Consider the following 17,514-nt stretch of genomic DNA (forward strand, 5'->3'; position numbering starts at 1 on the left):
TGCAGCTTGAAAATAAAACATGGACTTGAAAATTAAAAAAAAGTTGCACTCAACTCCTTTTCATGTAATTTATCAGCAACAAAGCAATCTGCCCATGTGCCAAATAAATTACAAATTACAGATCAGATGGAGGCAATTTTTAGTCATTTTGTTTAATCTCTGGCCACTAAACACCTCTGCATGATCTGGCTAGCATACTCATCATGCCTCACAAACTGAGGCATTAAATCCAGCAGCCTTAGAGGTGAAGAGAATGTGACTGATGCAAAATAATGAGAGCTCAGGCAGTCACATGATTTGTGGCTTGGGCTGAAAACACTGCTTGTCTCCTCACCACTCATTCTTTCATATTTGCTGAGTTTGTAGACAGGGATATCAGACACAGCTAAATGAAGTTTTTATGAGGATCTATATAATATATTTCAGAGCTTTAGAGCACCTCAGGCTGCTGATAAGGGATTGTGTCTCAGATTTATTACAGATTATTTGAAAGGGATATTTACCACACTGGATGTACAGCAGATAAAAATGGGTATGGAAGAAAAATGCATGTTAATGCAATTGCACATCATAATTTTATATATTTTTTTTAAAGTGTAATTATATCCCATGAAGTTTGAATAAAAAAATGCAATCACAGCACAGACCAATTTGATAAAATAACTACTACAACAGAGCAGTATTCATGAAAATGAAAATTTCAAAAAGTACAGTAAGAAAAAAATAACCATCCTATCCTTTCGAAGAAATCCATCTCTCTTTTGTAATGTGATGCCACTTCAACAGGGATTTTAACTGCTTAATTACAAAAGCTGCAAAAAAGGTTTTCCCACATCAAATTAGGCTATTCCTTCTATGGCACAAGAAACCTCACTAATTCAAGAAAACTGTGCTTGAAAATCCTTATCCAGTGAGCACAGGAGAGGTGGGTGTGCTCACTCTCAAAGCCAGAATTTGTGTATGTGTGAAATCCGTCAATAAAGGTGTGAAACAGAGCTAAATTTACTAAAAGCCCAAAGAGTACGACAAGCTTATTTTGCTAATGTAATACACTCCCTTACAAAATGTAGCATGTCAATTATAGTTTCTGTCAAAAATTATTCTTTACAGTTATTTTTTACAACTGTAAAAGAATATTAAAGTAATACCCTCAGTATAAACATATAATCAGTATAAAATGCTTTCCAAATCTTTGTCAATTTAAATTATTTTTTGATGCCAGTGGCCCTAATACAAATTTACCACAGTTTTACTGCCGTGACAATAACAGCGTTTTGGTGAAATCAGTGGTTACCATGTAGAATTATCTAAATGATCAGTTATCAGTACACAGTACACACAAAACATAGATACTCCAGTTGTACTGTAAATATATCTAGACTGGGATAAACGGAATTAGCCTTTCTTAATTTATATATTTTTTAATGTGACCAAATTAAGTATTCAAGTCAATTTGTTTGTACTTCTGTTGTACACACAGAAAAAGCAAACAGATATGAAGTCATATTTTCTCAATAACCTTTCCACACACTTCCTCCTCCAAAGTCTAATATCATTCACCGCCTCCTCTCACACTCTCAACTCTCTTTCTTTCTCTCCTCCTCTCACATCCGCTACCCCTCTTCCTCTCCTTATTAGCTACAGTAGGTCTGTGTGTGAGGTTCATACTTCCTGTTAGACTCTGTGTTGGCATCATACTGATTTCTTGGTGCTGTCTGCATGGGTAAACTGTGCCAGTTATCAAGCGTAGCGTCAGTTCTGGCAGGTCACGTTAGTCAAGCTCGCATCAGCTGACGCCTATAACGCCTATCACTGTATACATATATAAGCTCCTTCAGTATTATCAGCAATTATGGCGTTTCTCAGGAGCTAATTACCCTCCTCCATCCCCAGCTCCTCCTCTCATCCAGTCAGTATGGCATTCTGATTCCCCCTGAATCAGAATAAATTCTCGAATCATGTTGTACTTTAAAATCTTGAATTAATGATATCTGCATACATTCATGTCGGTTCTGTTCTGTTTACCCTAAGGGGGGTTATTGCTGCTTTCCCTGCTCTTATCCATGCTAGGCTGCATGTATGCGCAGGGAGTTCTCGCCCAGAACTAGCCTGGCTAACGTCAGACCTCGTCTCATTGAGACATGGTCTGGGAACCACGTTAATTTTCTCGTATTTGAGGCGTGGTTTACGAATGCCCAGAGCCGTTTATTGGGCGCTACGAATGTCTATCAAATGCACCTGTACGTAGCTCATAGCCAATCGTTTCAATTATACCAGATGACGTATATAGAGCGACAGAAATTCGATGAGGAAGAAGACGATGGGTCAGAGATTTATGTGTACACGATGGCGTTCAGCGACTATTGCCGTTTGTGACTATTGACTATTACCGTTTATATATGGACATGGATATAAACAAACTGCTTCGGTGTGACGCATAGACGTCGTCATCGTCTTGCTGCTCCCTCCCCGTTCTGTGATTGGTTCCCTTTTTGAGGGGAAAATCTGGTCCATGGTGTCCAGGCTGCCTAGCAGCGTGAATAAAATCGCGCTGCGCGCAAGGCAGCATGGGAAAACCCAGGCTATCCCAGAACGGAACCATACCGCCAATCCAAACTGTATGCTAATTGTCAATCGTATTTGACGATAGTGGTCCTAACAGAAATGATTATACTAAGCATCTGATGTATATTGAGACTAACACCTTAACACATAGTAAAATAAAATAAATAAAAGACACAGTCTAGATAGTCTTGCATAGCAAGACCTTCAGACTGACGGCGGCAGGTCTGGACTTCATCGCTGCTTTTATTGGCCAAGGGGCCATCAAAGTGGACACTGACTGACACTTAAAAGCAACCAATCACAGTTTTGTTCAGCATCATGTTTAGAGGCGTGAAAATATAATGTCGATCTCCTTTCAATAACAGACCTGGGTGTAAAACCAAAGACTATTTATATAGAAAGACGGTTCACTCCTATTACTTATGAATGGGATAAACTGCAATGCGCAATCTGGCGGAATACGTCCCACCTTCTAAGTAAAAGAGCCAATTGCTGATTGGTAAAGTCATTGCATCACTGTAGCTGCCGTTAGAAGAAACCTGAAACTCGTGCTTAGGACTGCACATGCGCATTGGCTGGTCTAGCCTGAAAACTAAGCTTTTTTAACGCTATTAGAGCATTAGAAACAACATTTGACAGTTCAAGTCAGTTTTTGTTGCTAATTTGAAATATGTTATTTAATTGCGAGTTCGGCAAGCAGTTTTTGAGATTTCAGGATTCCCCCATTAAAATAGATAGCAGGACATGGTCTTGGATGTCCGAAAAAGCTGCCTAGAGGTGTTGAAAATATGCCCGCAGAGTGAACAGACTTTTCTTGAAAGGGACTTTGGTAAAACTCTTGGACATATTTAAAAAAACAAGTCTATGCTGCGAACTTCACATACTTTTGAAAATCCATCATTTAGTTGATCCTGATAAGAGCTCATTGTCACAGTTGTGAACATGACGGCTTTCTTCCTCCATGAGGGGGTTTGGCATCCCAACGGCTTTGTTTCCAGGCAAATCGTTATAGAATGCTACATGCGTCTCTCTGAAATTCAATAGAATTCAACAAATCAGACGATGACTTCGAAACTCCTGAAGTGCTTCCAATTTTGAGTGACTTATGCATCAGATGTTCAGCCAACGGTCCGTGGGCGTGACGTCTGAGGTTGAGACTACACAGCATGACAGATGAAACATAAATGTATTTCTCAATGGCGAGATTGCTGTCTTTGTACACCAAGAGCTTGGTTTAATGGACAGAGTGCCTAGTGGCTGTCTCTCCGCCATGCAAGCACACACAAAACACCTTCACATCTAAAAATACGACTGCTTTCAAACCATCAGGGAGAGGATGGCACGTGGTGGACACTGCAGGAATGCATCTGGCCTAAAACGAGCCTTTCAAGCTCAAAGGAAAACACACACAGTCACATACACAGCAATAAAAACTTGCTGCCATAAAGAGGACCATCTCCCATAATGCTCTGTAGTCATTCTTGGTTCTGCCTCTACCACTCTTTTGCCACTCTGGCTATTTTTGCCTTAATGTATTGAGAGGCAAAGCTTTGTCTGTGAGACAGACAGACAAGTGGAATAACGGACAGATAGATAGGACTGAGAAAACATGCAATTTAAGTCGCACAGTATGATTAAACCAAGAATAAATAATTAATATCTGAAACACCAGATAAAAATGAAGAGAACAAATATTTGGTCCCTCAGTGACAGGCCATTACTCGGACATTCATGAGGACAAATCGTCCTGTAGATTAAAAGACCCAGAGTTTCTGCTAGAAATGCATGCTAGAAATCAGAAGATAGCTAAAGATAAACAAAGCAAACATCATAATCAAACAGACAAGCAGACAGATCTCCATGGTGATGGAAGGCACACAGACACACACGTCTGTACACATTATATAAAGTGATCAAATAGACAGATAGGGAGAAGGCGCTGTAGCTATGGGAACAGAACAAGCAGACAGAGGAAAGCTTGATATGAAGTCTTTCAAGGCAAGATGTTAACATCGTTAAAATAGTCCAAGTGACTATAGTGGCTTAGCCTTAAGTTTATCAAGCGACGAGAATACTTTTTGTCCGCAAAAACACAAAAATAACGACTTTGTTCAACTATTCATTTTCTTCTATGTGGGCCTCTGACGTGAGTTCACGAGACCGCCACGACGCATGCGCGAGAACTGAGAAGATGACGCAGATGGGTCTCGATGTAGTGTTTAAAATGGTTCTAAAGTGTGCATTTCCTGGATGTCCGAATCGTGAGAAACCAACGAGAAAACGTAAAAGTGCCTTACCAATGCTGCAAAATGAATGGCTTACCTTTCACATTGTAAGACTGAAAATACTGGTTGAGGCCTGGTCTGAGACAAAAGGGCCCTGCTGGCTAATTAACATTCGACCTCCCCCTTACAACCTCACTTCCTCTCAGAAACAACTAAGAACTCACACAAGAACATGGCTGAATGTGAATGTTTATCATTGACTGTTATGTTTTTGGTGTCATTTGAAATGTCTCAAAGTGAGTGGTACAGATATCTCATATCCAGATAGATTAAATAAAAGGAAATAAGGTTTATAGAAGTTTAGAGAAAACTGTTTCAGAGATAAGGCCAGATAAGGCAACCCCCCTTCTGTTGGATAGAAGTCATTTGAGGGTGGTCTCCCCCATCCCCCATGTCACCTGGTCAAACAGGATAAAGGAAGGTTCTTTTTGGCTGGACGTGGATTGAATAGGTGGTCTCTCTCTCTCTATCTCTCTTTCTCTCTCTCTCTCTCTCTCTCTTTCTCTCTCTCTATCTCAGAAACAAGCTGGGTAAGATTATTTGGTGTAACCAATGTATAACCATGTTCTAGATATTTGAATTGATTGTGGAATTGATCTCTGATATCTGAAATATTAAATTGTTACATGTGATTATTCTAACTGATTTTGACATTATTCATTTAATGGTTAAAAGGAATAGTCAAACATTCACTCACTTTTAGTGAGGCACAGATATTATTAAAACCTTTCATTTATGGAGTCAGATGAAATAACGAGTAAATACATATTAATGTATTGCATTTAATCAAAAAATACTTTGCCTCGAGAAAAGGACAGTAACACTTTAAGACCTTCCGCTCTGATCGGGCATCGGACTTTGGGCCGATTTAGCGCGAGCTTACATCATCAAACAACATGGAACAACATGAGGGTGAGTAATTACTGACAGAATTTTCATTTTTGGGTTAACTAACCCTTTAAGATGCATTTTGGTCGATCGGATCACAAGTAGACGAGGCAGACACATACCCGTTTACACCTGGTGTTTTAATTTTGTTCACTTTCAATCACTTCTGTCCTGATTTCTTCGAGAGGAGGGTCTATGGGTGGGTAAATGTATGTTTTACTTTTAGATATTTTGATCTAATGGACAAAATAAGCTTGTGCAATTTACATATGAAGGCACCCAGAGACAACAGAAAAACACATGGAGAGCATCAGCCTTCGTTTCTGCTCTGATAGACGCAAGACCACGCCGAACACTGTGAGTGTGTGTTAGAAATCAGGTATGGTGAAAGAACACTGTGCTTGATGTTTTTCGTCTTCAAACCAAATTTGCGTCTTCAGCCAACAAAGTTAAAATTCCGTCTGGCTAGCGCGCTTCCCATAATGTTTGTGCGTTAGTTCAGCAGGCGGAGAGTAGGTGAGCGTTTACACTACGAAAGCAATCCGGTCAAATGTGAACAAAAAAAATGCACATTTTAAGATTTTAAGATGTGTAGTGGCAATATTATTCTCTGCTGAAACTTAAATGCATCCTTTTTATCAAGCCTGATTCAAATCAGGTCAAATGCAGAATGCGATCACGCCTGCTCTACAGCTATAGAGAGACAGCACAATAACATACAGCAGTTCTGGCTGTTGGATGCTCAGATTCAGGGAGGTGGTGGATTATGTAAAACTGGAGTTCTGCTCTGAGGTAGGCCAGGCAGTGCTGTATCTGACCCCAGGGTGGAAATACTGTGGAAGGGGAGTCAGCTAAATCTTTTAGGCTGGTGGAGAGGGAGGTGGATGGGTCACAGTAAGTGTAAGCGCGTGGGAGCCCTGGAGGATAGAGGCATGGCAAAACCAGAGACAAGATCTTACACAATCTCAGACAAACAAACAACATGCACTTGATTTTAATGTTACACAGGGCTGTTTGTGACTGTATGCATGGAATGAATGGGTTATCTTTGAGGTGGGGGCTCACTGTGAGAAGGGACGATACATCAGGTGGCTGGCAACTGACTCAAAGCCTAAGGCAGATGGCCAACCAAAAAAAAACAAAACAAACAAAAAAAAAACCCCAGAGTGTGAAATCTAATCCCTGGTCCAGTTCTCTGTTGGACCGTTGTGAAACTGTCAACACTGTGCTACATGGAAAAAACATCACACCTGATTTGTCAAATAATACCTACGTCATTAGCCATAAAAGGACAATTTTATATAGCTAATTAGCTAACAGGACATGTGCAACTAAGCACAGATCTGCCAATTACGAGTTTGGGTGACTAAACACATTGATATTTAATATTTATTCTAGACTCTAGACAACATAATACTGTATATATACAGAAAGTGGGTACACCCAGGTTAAATACTATTAAGTTAAAAGAGTATTTCAGATTCAAAACAAGTTAAGCTGAATTGAAAGCATTTGTAGTATAATGTTGGTTTCCACAAAAATGAATTGAGATGTCCCTCATTTTCTTTAAAACAAAAAGGGGGGGGGGGGGGGGTCTTTTGTACAAATTGTTCTTATCATTTTATCACTGTTTTAGGGTTTAAGGTGTTTAAAGTTGTAAAACTGGACACAGAAAAGCTTTTTTTCACTAAATTATGTTAAGATGCATATTGCAACAGTCAGTATTTTAATGTCAATGGATTGACCACATTTACTTCCACTGTGCATCATTATGACCCAGAATATTCGCTTTTTTGAAGAAAAGAACAGACAAATCAAAAATTAAAAAGGTAACATTTCCAACCTTCTTCAAAACAACCAGCAAGAAATGCCAAGAATGAGAATGAAGAAAGAAGAGAGATGAAATGGGAGTTACGGGAGATTCTAATGCAAGTCATATAAATCTATAGAGGAGGGTGGAATGAGGCAGAGGAGCAGCACCACAAGGAATTCCAGTCACATGAATAAGTGAAAAGCCAGATGGAGAAGGTGTGTTGCCATTGGAGAGACAGAGGAAAGAGAAATAATGAACAAAAACAGAGATAATCTTTGAAGGTAAAAGTCTGTCATATTAAAATCTTGTACATATTGAGAGATTTTAAAATATGGCCCTTTAGTGGCCTTCAGAAAAAACTCAATTGTTGCCCTTTAAATCCTGTTATCAAAAACAGATTACTACACACACTTGCACATAAACTCTCATATGCACACGCCCCAACGTTGTCACAGTAGCAAAAGTAGTGTTGAAACCTCGGAAGAGAGAGAGACTAAATCTAATTTCAAGTGAGGATGTTACTCAAATGGAAGCACTTCAGCACTGATCCTGATAAAGCAATTTTCTACAGCCTTGAGCCGTTTTGATCAGGACAATCTGGCGAATAAACAACACACAGCAAAGGCATGTAGTCACACGCATTAATGTCTACAATAATAAGGCCAGTCTACAGATAAAAATGACAGGACTGTCTTTGCTTTTTAGTTCTGGTCCAGGCTAAACTGGGATCAGTGTTGTCAGCCATCTTTGTAGGGTACTCTTGACGGAATAATGATGAGTGAAGTCATTAGCTGTACCATGTGAGGTGGAACCGGACGCACATGCTCTGGCTAATCTGTTTGGAAAACCTGAAATAGTCTCACGGGATTACAGAGAGCTTGAGCAACCTGGTGTGCAGATCCACTATCAAACACACAGGGTGGTTTACACGTGAGAGCCATCAAATGCCGTGGTGCACAGGTCAGAGCATGTCAGTTTAGCATAACCTATTCATACGGACAGAGGAACATGTGAATTTCCTTGGAGGAATGTTATGATTTGTTGAAATATGCTCACACACTTAGAATACCAATTATAGTTGTTTTATTTTAGTAAAATTTTGTAATTATTTACCACAGTATGGAGAACATTTTATTTCACACAAAAGAAACTATGCACCGAGTATAATAAAATTAATAATGAATAGAATAACAACAACAAAATGTACCAGAATATACCTGATAAGCCTTATTATGCAACAATTGATTTGGTTACCAGATCAATTTAGTGGCTTCTTTCCATTTGAAAAAGTTGGTATGTCAGATAGTTTGTGTTCATTTAAAGAAATAATTTAAGTGTAGAAATGCCTTCAATAAGACAAAAAAAGCATTGTGAGATTTGATACATGTATGCAGCTCGAGGAAGACAACTTTGTGTCCCTTAGGAGACAATTATTAGCTTTGAGTCACACAAGCAGTTACCCTCAACGGACAGACTGATGTTGACACACTGATGTGAACACACTGTGTGCAAGTGTTATTCTACACAATCAAATCACAAAGAGACTAAGCAGGTTTTTTTTTACTTTACCAGGTCTGGGATTTTTTTTAAAAAAACTCTCATATATTTCCAGGCATTCAATGACTGTGGGAACCCTGTAATTAGCTACTGTAATCAGCTACTGTATAACATAATTCAGTAGTTAACTTTATAATATATAGCAGCTAATCATAGAAACCATTAATCAACAAAAGTCCCAGAGGTCTAGATCCTTCATCTAGGCAACTGATGTTAACATAATGGAAGATAAAGTGGTGAACTATCCCTTTAAATATATCCCCTTGCTCATTAATAAAAAAAAAAATCCAGTGTAGTAAATACAGAAAGTGATTAACAAATAAGTTGCAGATTTTTACCTCGCAACTATGTTAAAAATAAAAAGCAAAGGCTAATTTCCAAACAGGAAGCGAGTTGGTGAGTCATCTGAGATGGGATCAGACTATGACTCTCCTTGTCCTTAGTGCACACACATTCCTAAACAAATTCACTCAAAGAGGCTCAGAACGCATTTGATTACACAGTCAAGCTTTTTAAGTAAACCCGGACAAGAATGATGAGACTTGTGTATAATGCAACAGAACAATCAATGTTCAAAAAGCAAGAGCAAATGGTCAATCTCCAGAAAAATACATGAACTGTAGCTCACCCAAACCCATTTTAAAGCACACCTCTGATCACCAGAGGTGATCTAAAAATGAGTTAGCTGTTAGCTTTGATGCTGTCTACATGCCAATTTACTTCATGAAGTTGACAAAAATCCCACTTTAGTACATTTACACACTTTCTCTCTCAGACTTTCTCTTCCTTGAAAAATCAAATGACCAAAAAAACTGACGACTCATCTCGTTCAGAGGCACATACGGCAAATTCTTGTCCAATAAAATGCCCTCTAGAATCAGAATGTCCCGTCCTCCTAAATTATAAATACCACCTGCCAACGGCAAGCAAAATAAAGTAGCAAAAGTACTCTTTTGGTGTCGCAGGCTGTGACGAAAAACTAAAAGCTCCTACCAGCTAAAAACAGAACAATCCCTTTGAGGTGTTCCTGTTTCAATAGGAAATAACTTTAACTCAAACACTTTAACAAGGAGTTGCAGCAGAACTCTTACCTCTGAGAGATGTGGAGTAGGATTAAATCCACACAGGTTGCACACAGTCTTCTGGCACTCTGTACACATGCTGTAGTTGGGCGATTCTCCTGATCCTACATTCAGCTTCACTTTGCAAAGTGGACAGCAGGACTGGGTGTCAGAGCCTGAATCTTGAACTGGAGGCTCCTCTACTTCTTTAGATTTTGGAGGTGATGTGTCCGCTGATGCTTTTCCTTCAGCAGTTGGTTTTGGAGATACTGGGTCTTTGGAATAAGCAGGTGGCGTGTCGGGAGGTGAATCTGAGCCTGAGTCAGGGAGGGATCCAGGAGGAGAGTCTACGTCGGACCCAATGGGGGAATCAGGGGGCGATCCCATAGGAGATTCGGGGGGAGACTTTGATTCCTCCCCAGAGATGAGATTGGTGGCAGAGCTTAGGAAGGATGAGCCAAAACCAAACATCTTTCCAGAAACACTCTCGGCAGCCTGAGGAGTTGCTGCCGGAGGCTTTGCTGAGTCAGTGAGCCCACTGAACCCGCTGAAAAGTTTTCCAGTGACCGACTCGCTAGCCTGAGCTGCGGAGCCAGCCTGAGGTTTGGACGACCCACCAAAACCACTAAAGAGTTTCCCTGTGACTGACTCTGTAGCCTGGGCGCCTGCAGAAGGTTTTGTCACCTCTGTCAAACCTCCAAGACCAAATCCCCCAAAAAAGCCCCCTCCATCCTGTTTCGGGGTAGTTTTTGCTGGAGAAGGCTGGGGACTACCTTTTGGGCTCTGTGAAGGTTTTTGAAGAGGAGGAGGCAGCCCACGTTTGGCCCCTAGTTGATCAGGGTGAGGTCCCTGATGTGGTCCTGGTTTTGGTGTTGCTGGAGGTGTACTTCCTTTCCCTGTATCAGAAATACTCTGTTGTTTAGTCAGCATTGGGGGCTTCTTCCCTGGCTCATCCTTTGAGGGAGACCCAGAAGGTGGCTCTATCCTTTGTGGGGAAGGAGTTGCTGAGCCCTGCTTGGGTGGCTGTTTCATCATTGGAGGTCCAGGAGGCTCCATTCCCCCCACCGCCCGTTGCATCTGACAGTTCAGACACAGCCATTCCTTACCCTGTGGAAACAAGCAGAGAAAGTCAAGACACATGAGCACAATATTATTTCTGTTAGAATATTGATTTGCAATTGTTTTCCTCAAGCTCATTGTATATAAAAAAATTCATTTGCAGCGAACTTGCTGTTATTAAAATCTCTTCATACTTATTGGGTTTATTAGTAAACCCTGAAAGCCACAAATGTATGATTTAATTACACTAATTTTATTTCATTTACTTTTATTGTTAGTTTGGTTGAGTCATTTATTGTAATGCACATTTTGAAATCCTTCATACAAAACAAAATACAATAAAAAACAATAAAAAACACTGTACACTTAAAGGGATATTTCACCACTGGAAAGATGAATGTGTATTTAAATTGGGTCATTTATGTAGTAGAAATGTGAAATTATTTTAGAAGTTGGTGCCTTCTAGACTGAGAAAAGCCAGAAAATGTATTTTTGGCTCATGTGGATGAAAGACAACAACTCCCAGAATGCACTTGCTTCGCTGCCCTACGAGGCCACTCCCAAGCCACGCCTACCGGTTACAGAGGGCAGTATCGGAAGAAATGATACAACTAGGCTACTAGTTGACTCGAAACTTAAAAGACGCCATTTTGTTGTGAGACCCCACCCCCTATGGGCGGGTTGAAAATATGCAGAATGAGCTCTTACTTGTAGTCTCTAGCCTCTGGCCAAAAAAGCATCCGATGATGCAAAATGACAATTTTTGCCTCATCAGAGGTTTTTTTCCAAACACACAATACAGAAATCTCTCGTCTCAGGGGGACATGAGGGAGGGAAGCACGGTCATCGAAAATACTACCGGGTTTCTACTGATACAAAGCTTAATGCTAATCGGTGAAGTATCCCTTTAACATTGTGTGACTAATAGTGTTATTCCCTCTTGCCAAATGTATGTATAATCACTGCCTTTATAACTCATGAATTCAGTTTCTAAACACAGTGAAAAACAACTTCCTCCACCTCCTGTCTGGGTGACGCAAGTAACCTTGATAATCTTCCACCTACTGTGCAAATACTTTTCACCTAAACTCAGGATGAGAGGAATTAGTGCAGGGTGACTCTCAAGCAGAACCAAATAAGAGTTATTAAAACAAACCCTGCACAGCTTTAAATAGCAGGTATGAACTGAATTAAGTCTTCAATGAAAGACTGAAAAAAAAACGAAGCCTTGTATCTTCTGTATAAAAAAATGTCTCATCACATGACATTCCTCTTATCTATATCTGGATAATAATTTAGACCAGTGTAAAATCTATGTCAATGATGTACTAAGGGGAGCATATTTGTCTCTTACCGCTGAATCTGGTGGACTGAAGCCGCACAGGCTGCACACCTGCTGTTTGCACTGAGTGCAGGTGTTGTAGTTGGGTGGCTGGTCTTTGGCCTTCACATTCAGCTCTGTAGACTTACAAAGAGGACACATTGCTTTCCCCTGAGCAGGCCCAGTTTTAACAGACCCTTCTGATTGATCCCCCGGCCCAGGTTTGCCCTGCTGTTGAGGTCCACTGGGTTTTCCTGCAACTCCTGTGCCGGGTTTCACAGGCCCTTGTTGCTGCGGGCCTGGTCCTCCAGGTTTGGGTCCTTGCTGTTGAGGTCCCGGTCCTCCAGGTTTGGGTCCTTGCTGTTGAGGTCCTGGTCCTCCAGGTTTAGGCCCTTGCTGCGGAGGTCCTGGTCCTCCAGGTTTAGGTCCCTGCTGTTGGGCTCCTGTTCCTCCAGGTTTGGGTCCTTGCTGCTGAGGTCCTTGTCCACCTGGTTTAGGCCCTTGCTGCTGAGGTCCTGGTCCTCCAGGTTTGGGTCCTTGCTGTTGAGGTCCAGGTCCTCCAGGTTTAGGCCCTTGCTGTTGAGGTCCAGGTCCTCCAGGTTTAGGCCCTTGCTGTTGAGGTCCAGGTCCCCCAGGCCTGGGTCCCTGTTGGGGTCCTTGTGGTTGGGGACCAGGACCTCCAGGCTTGCTTTCAGGCCCCTGTCTTTGCTGAGAAGGTCCCTGTCCTTTAGGGGGACCTTGCTGAGGTGGCTTACCCCCTTGCTGCGGAGGACCCTTCCCCGCTCCACTCTGTGGTCCAGGAGGCTTTCCTTCCTGCTTTGCAGGCTGCTCCTCCTCATCATCACCAAACAAACTAAACTTTGGAATGCTGGCAGAGGAGACAGCAGAAGAGACTGCACTCAGGGGGTTGGCCCCACTCAGGAAGCCAGACGAGAACATGCCGGTTCGTGGTTGTTCTGGGTCTTTAGGCTCCTGCCGGAAACGTGACTCAAGGAGGCTGAGGGAAGAGGGGCTCCGTCCAGGCTTTGGCTTGGGAGGTGGCCCCTCTCCAAATGCATCTACAGTCCGACTCTTACTGAGACCAGCTGAAACTCTGGTGCCACCAGCTTGAGTCTCTGGTGGCCTGTGGAGTGAACATACATAAGGTCAACTTCTCATTCATTAGTCTCAAGTAAACATATATTTTTCAAAGAAAGAAAATTAACAGATATGTGCTTTATATACTTAATAACTATTCTGGATAAATTTCAAAACTACATTTCAAGGGGCATTGCAAATTATTCAGACAATCAATCAATAAAAGCAAAATTTATACAGCAGAAAAATTACATATAAGGGCACCACGGTCACACTAAACTGTCGTTACAAAAAAGAACGACACCGCTGATAATATATATTTTATTATTGATGTCAGTAAATAATGTAAATTATTCCTTCTAATCAGAAAACTGCAGCAACAAACTACACAAAACTAGTAAAAATAGTAATTGTTTTGCTACAATTTTAATGTGAAAGAAGAGAATATAAACTTCTAACTAAGGATGCGACTTTCGGGCCACCAAAAAAAAAAAAAAAAAAAGAAGAAGAAAAAAAAAAGAAGAAGCCAAAAACCCAAATTATATTGTGGTATAAAAATATAAAATGGTATTAAAAAAATCCTAGATATTCCTAAAGTTACCCAGTGCATTATTAATCAGAATTTTCCCACAATTCCCTTTACATCTGTAAAGGTGTTAAGACATTTTACTCTCAAAATTCTTAAAATATTATACAATATTATACAAGTTGCTCTAGCCTATATAATCGTTTTAGAAAAATATGATAATATTAATATTAAACTATTTATTCCAAACAAAAACTTATTTAAAATACACATTGTTCGTTTTTGGCACATTGTCACAATCATTTCATTTCAGTGCATCTCCACTATTAACACAGTGGCTGTTCAGCACAGCAGCCTGAACTGCTGGTTGTTTTCGTGGGCGTTCTTTAACATGTATTTGGGTGTTCTGTCATTCATTCACCCAAAGAAGATAATCACGCCACGTCCAAGATGCGTATTGTTTCTGATCGAGTGGCGCTCTTTGCTGTGCGCGTTTCAGCACCAAGGACAGCGAACCAAATATAATAATCGCTTAAACTGTAACGCGGTCCTTGTTCTCAGGTGTAATACTACCCGCACGCTCCCCAAAAAGCAAAGCGATCAATGAGCATGATAGCATTTATTCTTGTGGTGCTATATTTAGTCATATTAATATTTATGCACCCCCCTCCCCCCATCCCATTTGCGCTTGGGTAAAAATAACACATTTACACCTAAGCAACTTTATAGACACAATTCAATCAGTTTACGAATTAGATCATGTCAAAGAGGATGTCGATCGCGTGCTTTCAAGTGATCGAATTTTCATGGACTTGTGTTATTCTCAGGCAGTGTTTTCCAAACCAGCTCATGACATCACCTACACAGCCCATAGGAAGAAGATGGAGAATGGAGAACGCAACGTCGATCTGGATACACAGAGGACGGATATTTATTAGAGAGGATCATTCATATTTTTCAAGGAAATTTTATAAAAAAAAAAAAAAAACAGTGTACCAGTTACCCTGGTGTATCTCATGGACTGAATAAAGCGGTTTAATGAAAACTACATTCATTAAAACACTATGCACATCCACTGTGCACACATACATAGTGACCCACCATATTAACGATGATGATACCAATTATGAAAAAAACCGTTTTGTGCAAAGCGGCGGTAATTTTCTCAATACGTATAGCTGTAAAACAGAAGTGCACCAAGTAGGTATTGAATTGCAATCATATGCACGTCCGAAAATTGGGCTGGAATAAATATCTCGCTATAAAACGACCGTAAACATGAAGCAAGAGCGTGAATGGGTGTGATCATATTTTGCATCGGTGATGCTGTCGTGATGTGCCAACCTGCAGTGCCTTGATCAAAACACAAGCCCATCATACCCATCAACACAAGCGCTCGGTCACTGGAGGGATGGACATCATCATCATTACGGGCATACATTTATAGACACTTCAACTTGCCTGGACTGCGCTTTGGCCATAGCGGCCACAAGCTGCTTTCTTTCCTCCTCAGACAGATTGCTGAGGTCTGCCTCCACCCCTGCGGGCATCTGGATGAAGCCACCCTTTCCGTCAGGTGCGAGTCCCGCTGGTAATCCAGTGAGCGCCCCTTCACCGCCTTCCAGGCTCGCTTCGTTCCCCATGATCGACCCCCTTTTCCTTTTAATCCCCCTCCCTCCAGCTAATTACACGGCGATACGGATCTTAATGTACGGAATAAGGCGACAGCGTAGGTATCCGCGGTTGTTTTGGATGCATGGCGTTTTATTTCTCCATTTTATTCGAGGGTCTCTGTGGCGTTAACGCACACCCCGAGAGCGGAGCCTCTCCGTGCGGGTGTAGATCTAGAGTTGTGCGCCTCCCTCCTCCATCCATCCAACGCGCATGTCCCGCCCCTCACAGGTGATCATAAGACGTCGCCGTATGAAAAAAACGGAATTAAAGGGACAAAGCACCTTAGAATTAACAAATCTTCTCATAATTATCCTGTTTATTTTGCTCTCAAGTCGAGCCTAATTAGCGAACTGATTTGGTGGAGAGCAACTGTAGTAACAAGACGTGGTAACACTTTACATTACATGAAGCATGTTACACAGACCTGTTATTTCTAAATATTTTTTAATTGAGTGGTTGACAGATTACATGTCCATAAACTTTTTTTATTAATATATATATATATATATACATTTTTTAAAGTGTACTACTAAGAGCCAAAGGGACACTTAAAATAAGGCTACAATATATATTGAATTAATATTATTTTAAATAAAGTTGAAACAGTGCTTTACCCTATAATTAATATTGTGCAAAAGAGTACTTGCCATAAGATTTTGCCATTCAACCAATGCAAAGATCACACACTCACAAACACATCCATTCACAGTCATCCTGCTCACAGATCTCCTGCTGAATAGGAATCATGAGTCACTGCCTCAATATGTCCATAAGTCATCAATATGTCCTTGGCTCATAGCTTTGCCAATGGCCTGAAAACAGAAGGAGATACTGAAGGAGCTTGTCAGCAGTGACTTTGACAGAGTCAGAGGGAGAATCTACAGGAACACACAGACACAAAATCAAACGACAGATTTAGTATTTTAATTTTGCACTGCATGTTCTATGAACTGAAACCCAGACAGCCCCAGACGTTCAAGTCTGAGCAGCCTTGAGGATTGACGGAAGAAAATCCTGTCTCCATTAGCAACCTTTATTGATTCCCACTTGCGTGCAGAGATGAAGCTGACTGCAGGATCACTCTCACCAGTGTAACCAGATCAACACAGCACTGAACCAATCCTGAACAAAACACTGAAATAAAACATTAGGGTGTTATCCAGGGCTGCATACATCCATTTCCTAAAGTACAGTTCTTAAACTGTTCATATCAAATAATGCAATTAAGCCTGAAGCAGCAGCACCCAAATTAAATGCAGAAACACATATGAGTCATTCTGAACTTGTGAAGAGTCCAAAAACAGATAATATTTTACAGGAAGCATCCATTTTCATTGCTCAATCTGATACGGAGATTTGATAACCCTAGAATCACTGCTGAAATTTAAACCAGATGTGTTTCAAACACTGTCTGAACCATAGTCTAGCAGTTAGCAGACATGCAACTGACGTTTTGGGCCATGGTGATTTCCTGATGAAGAGGTTTTCCCCTCTTCTCCTAATCATTTTAAGTGCTTTCTATAGCACATTGACAAAAAGACCACAGGGAAAACCCTGTACCAGCTAATTAAGGTCTTCCGGATCTCTTGAAAATCATAGACAGGTGTGTAACAGCAGGGTATGAACCAAACTCAGCAGGAAGGAAGATCTCCAGGAGCAGGACTGAGCATCGATTTATCTTCAGCTAT

General features: G+C 40.9%; 1 protein-coding gene across 1 annotated transcript in view; it reads right to left on the reverse strand.

The window, feature by feature from the left end:
* The window catches only part of pcloa (piccolo presynaptic cytomatrix protein a), a 48,747-nt gene extending 32,739 nt beyond the window's left edge, over nucleotides 1-16,008 (reverse strand). The window contains exons 1-3 of the mRNA XM_079869414.1: nucleotides 15,614-16,008; nucleotides 12,583-13,672; nucleotides 10,200-11,276 (exon numbers count right to left, since the gene is read on the reverse strand). Coding sequence (XP_079725540.1) covers nucleotides 10,200-11,276; nucleotides 12,583-13,672; nucleotides 15,614-15,795 — 2,349 coding nt within the window. The 5' untranslated portion in view covers nucleotides 15,796-16,008. The remainder of the gene's footprint in view (nucleotides 1-10,199; nucleotides 11,277-12,582; nucleotides 13,673-15,613) is intronic.
* Nucleotides 16,009-17,514: the final 1,506 nt, after the last annotated feature.

Source organism: Squalius cephalus, assembly GCF_949319135.1.
Source record: "Squalius cephalus genome assembly, chromosome: 4".
Classification (NCBI taxonomy): domain Eukaryota; kingdom Metazoa; phylum Chordata; class Actinopteri; order Cypriniformes; family Leuciscidae; genus Squalius; species Squalius cephalus.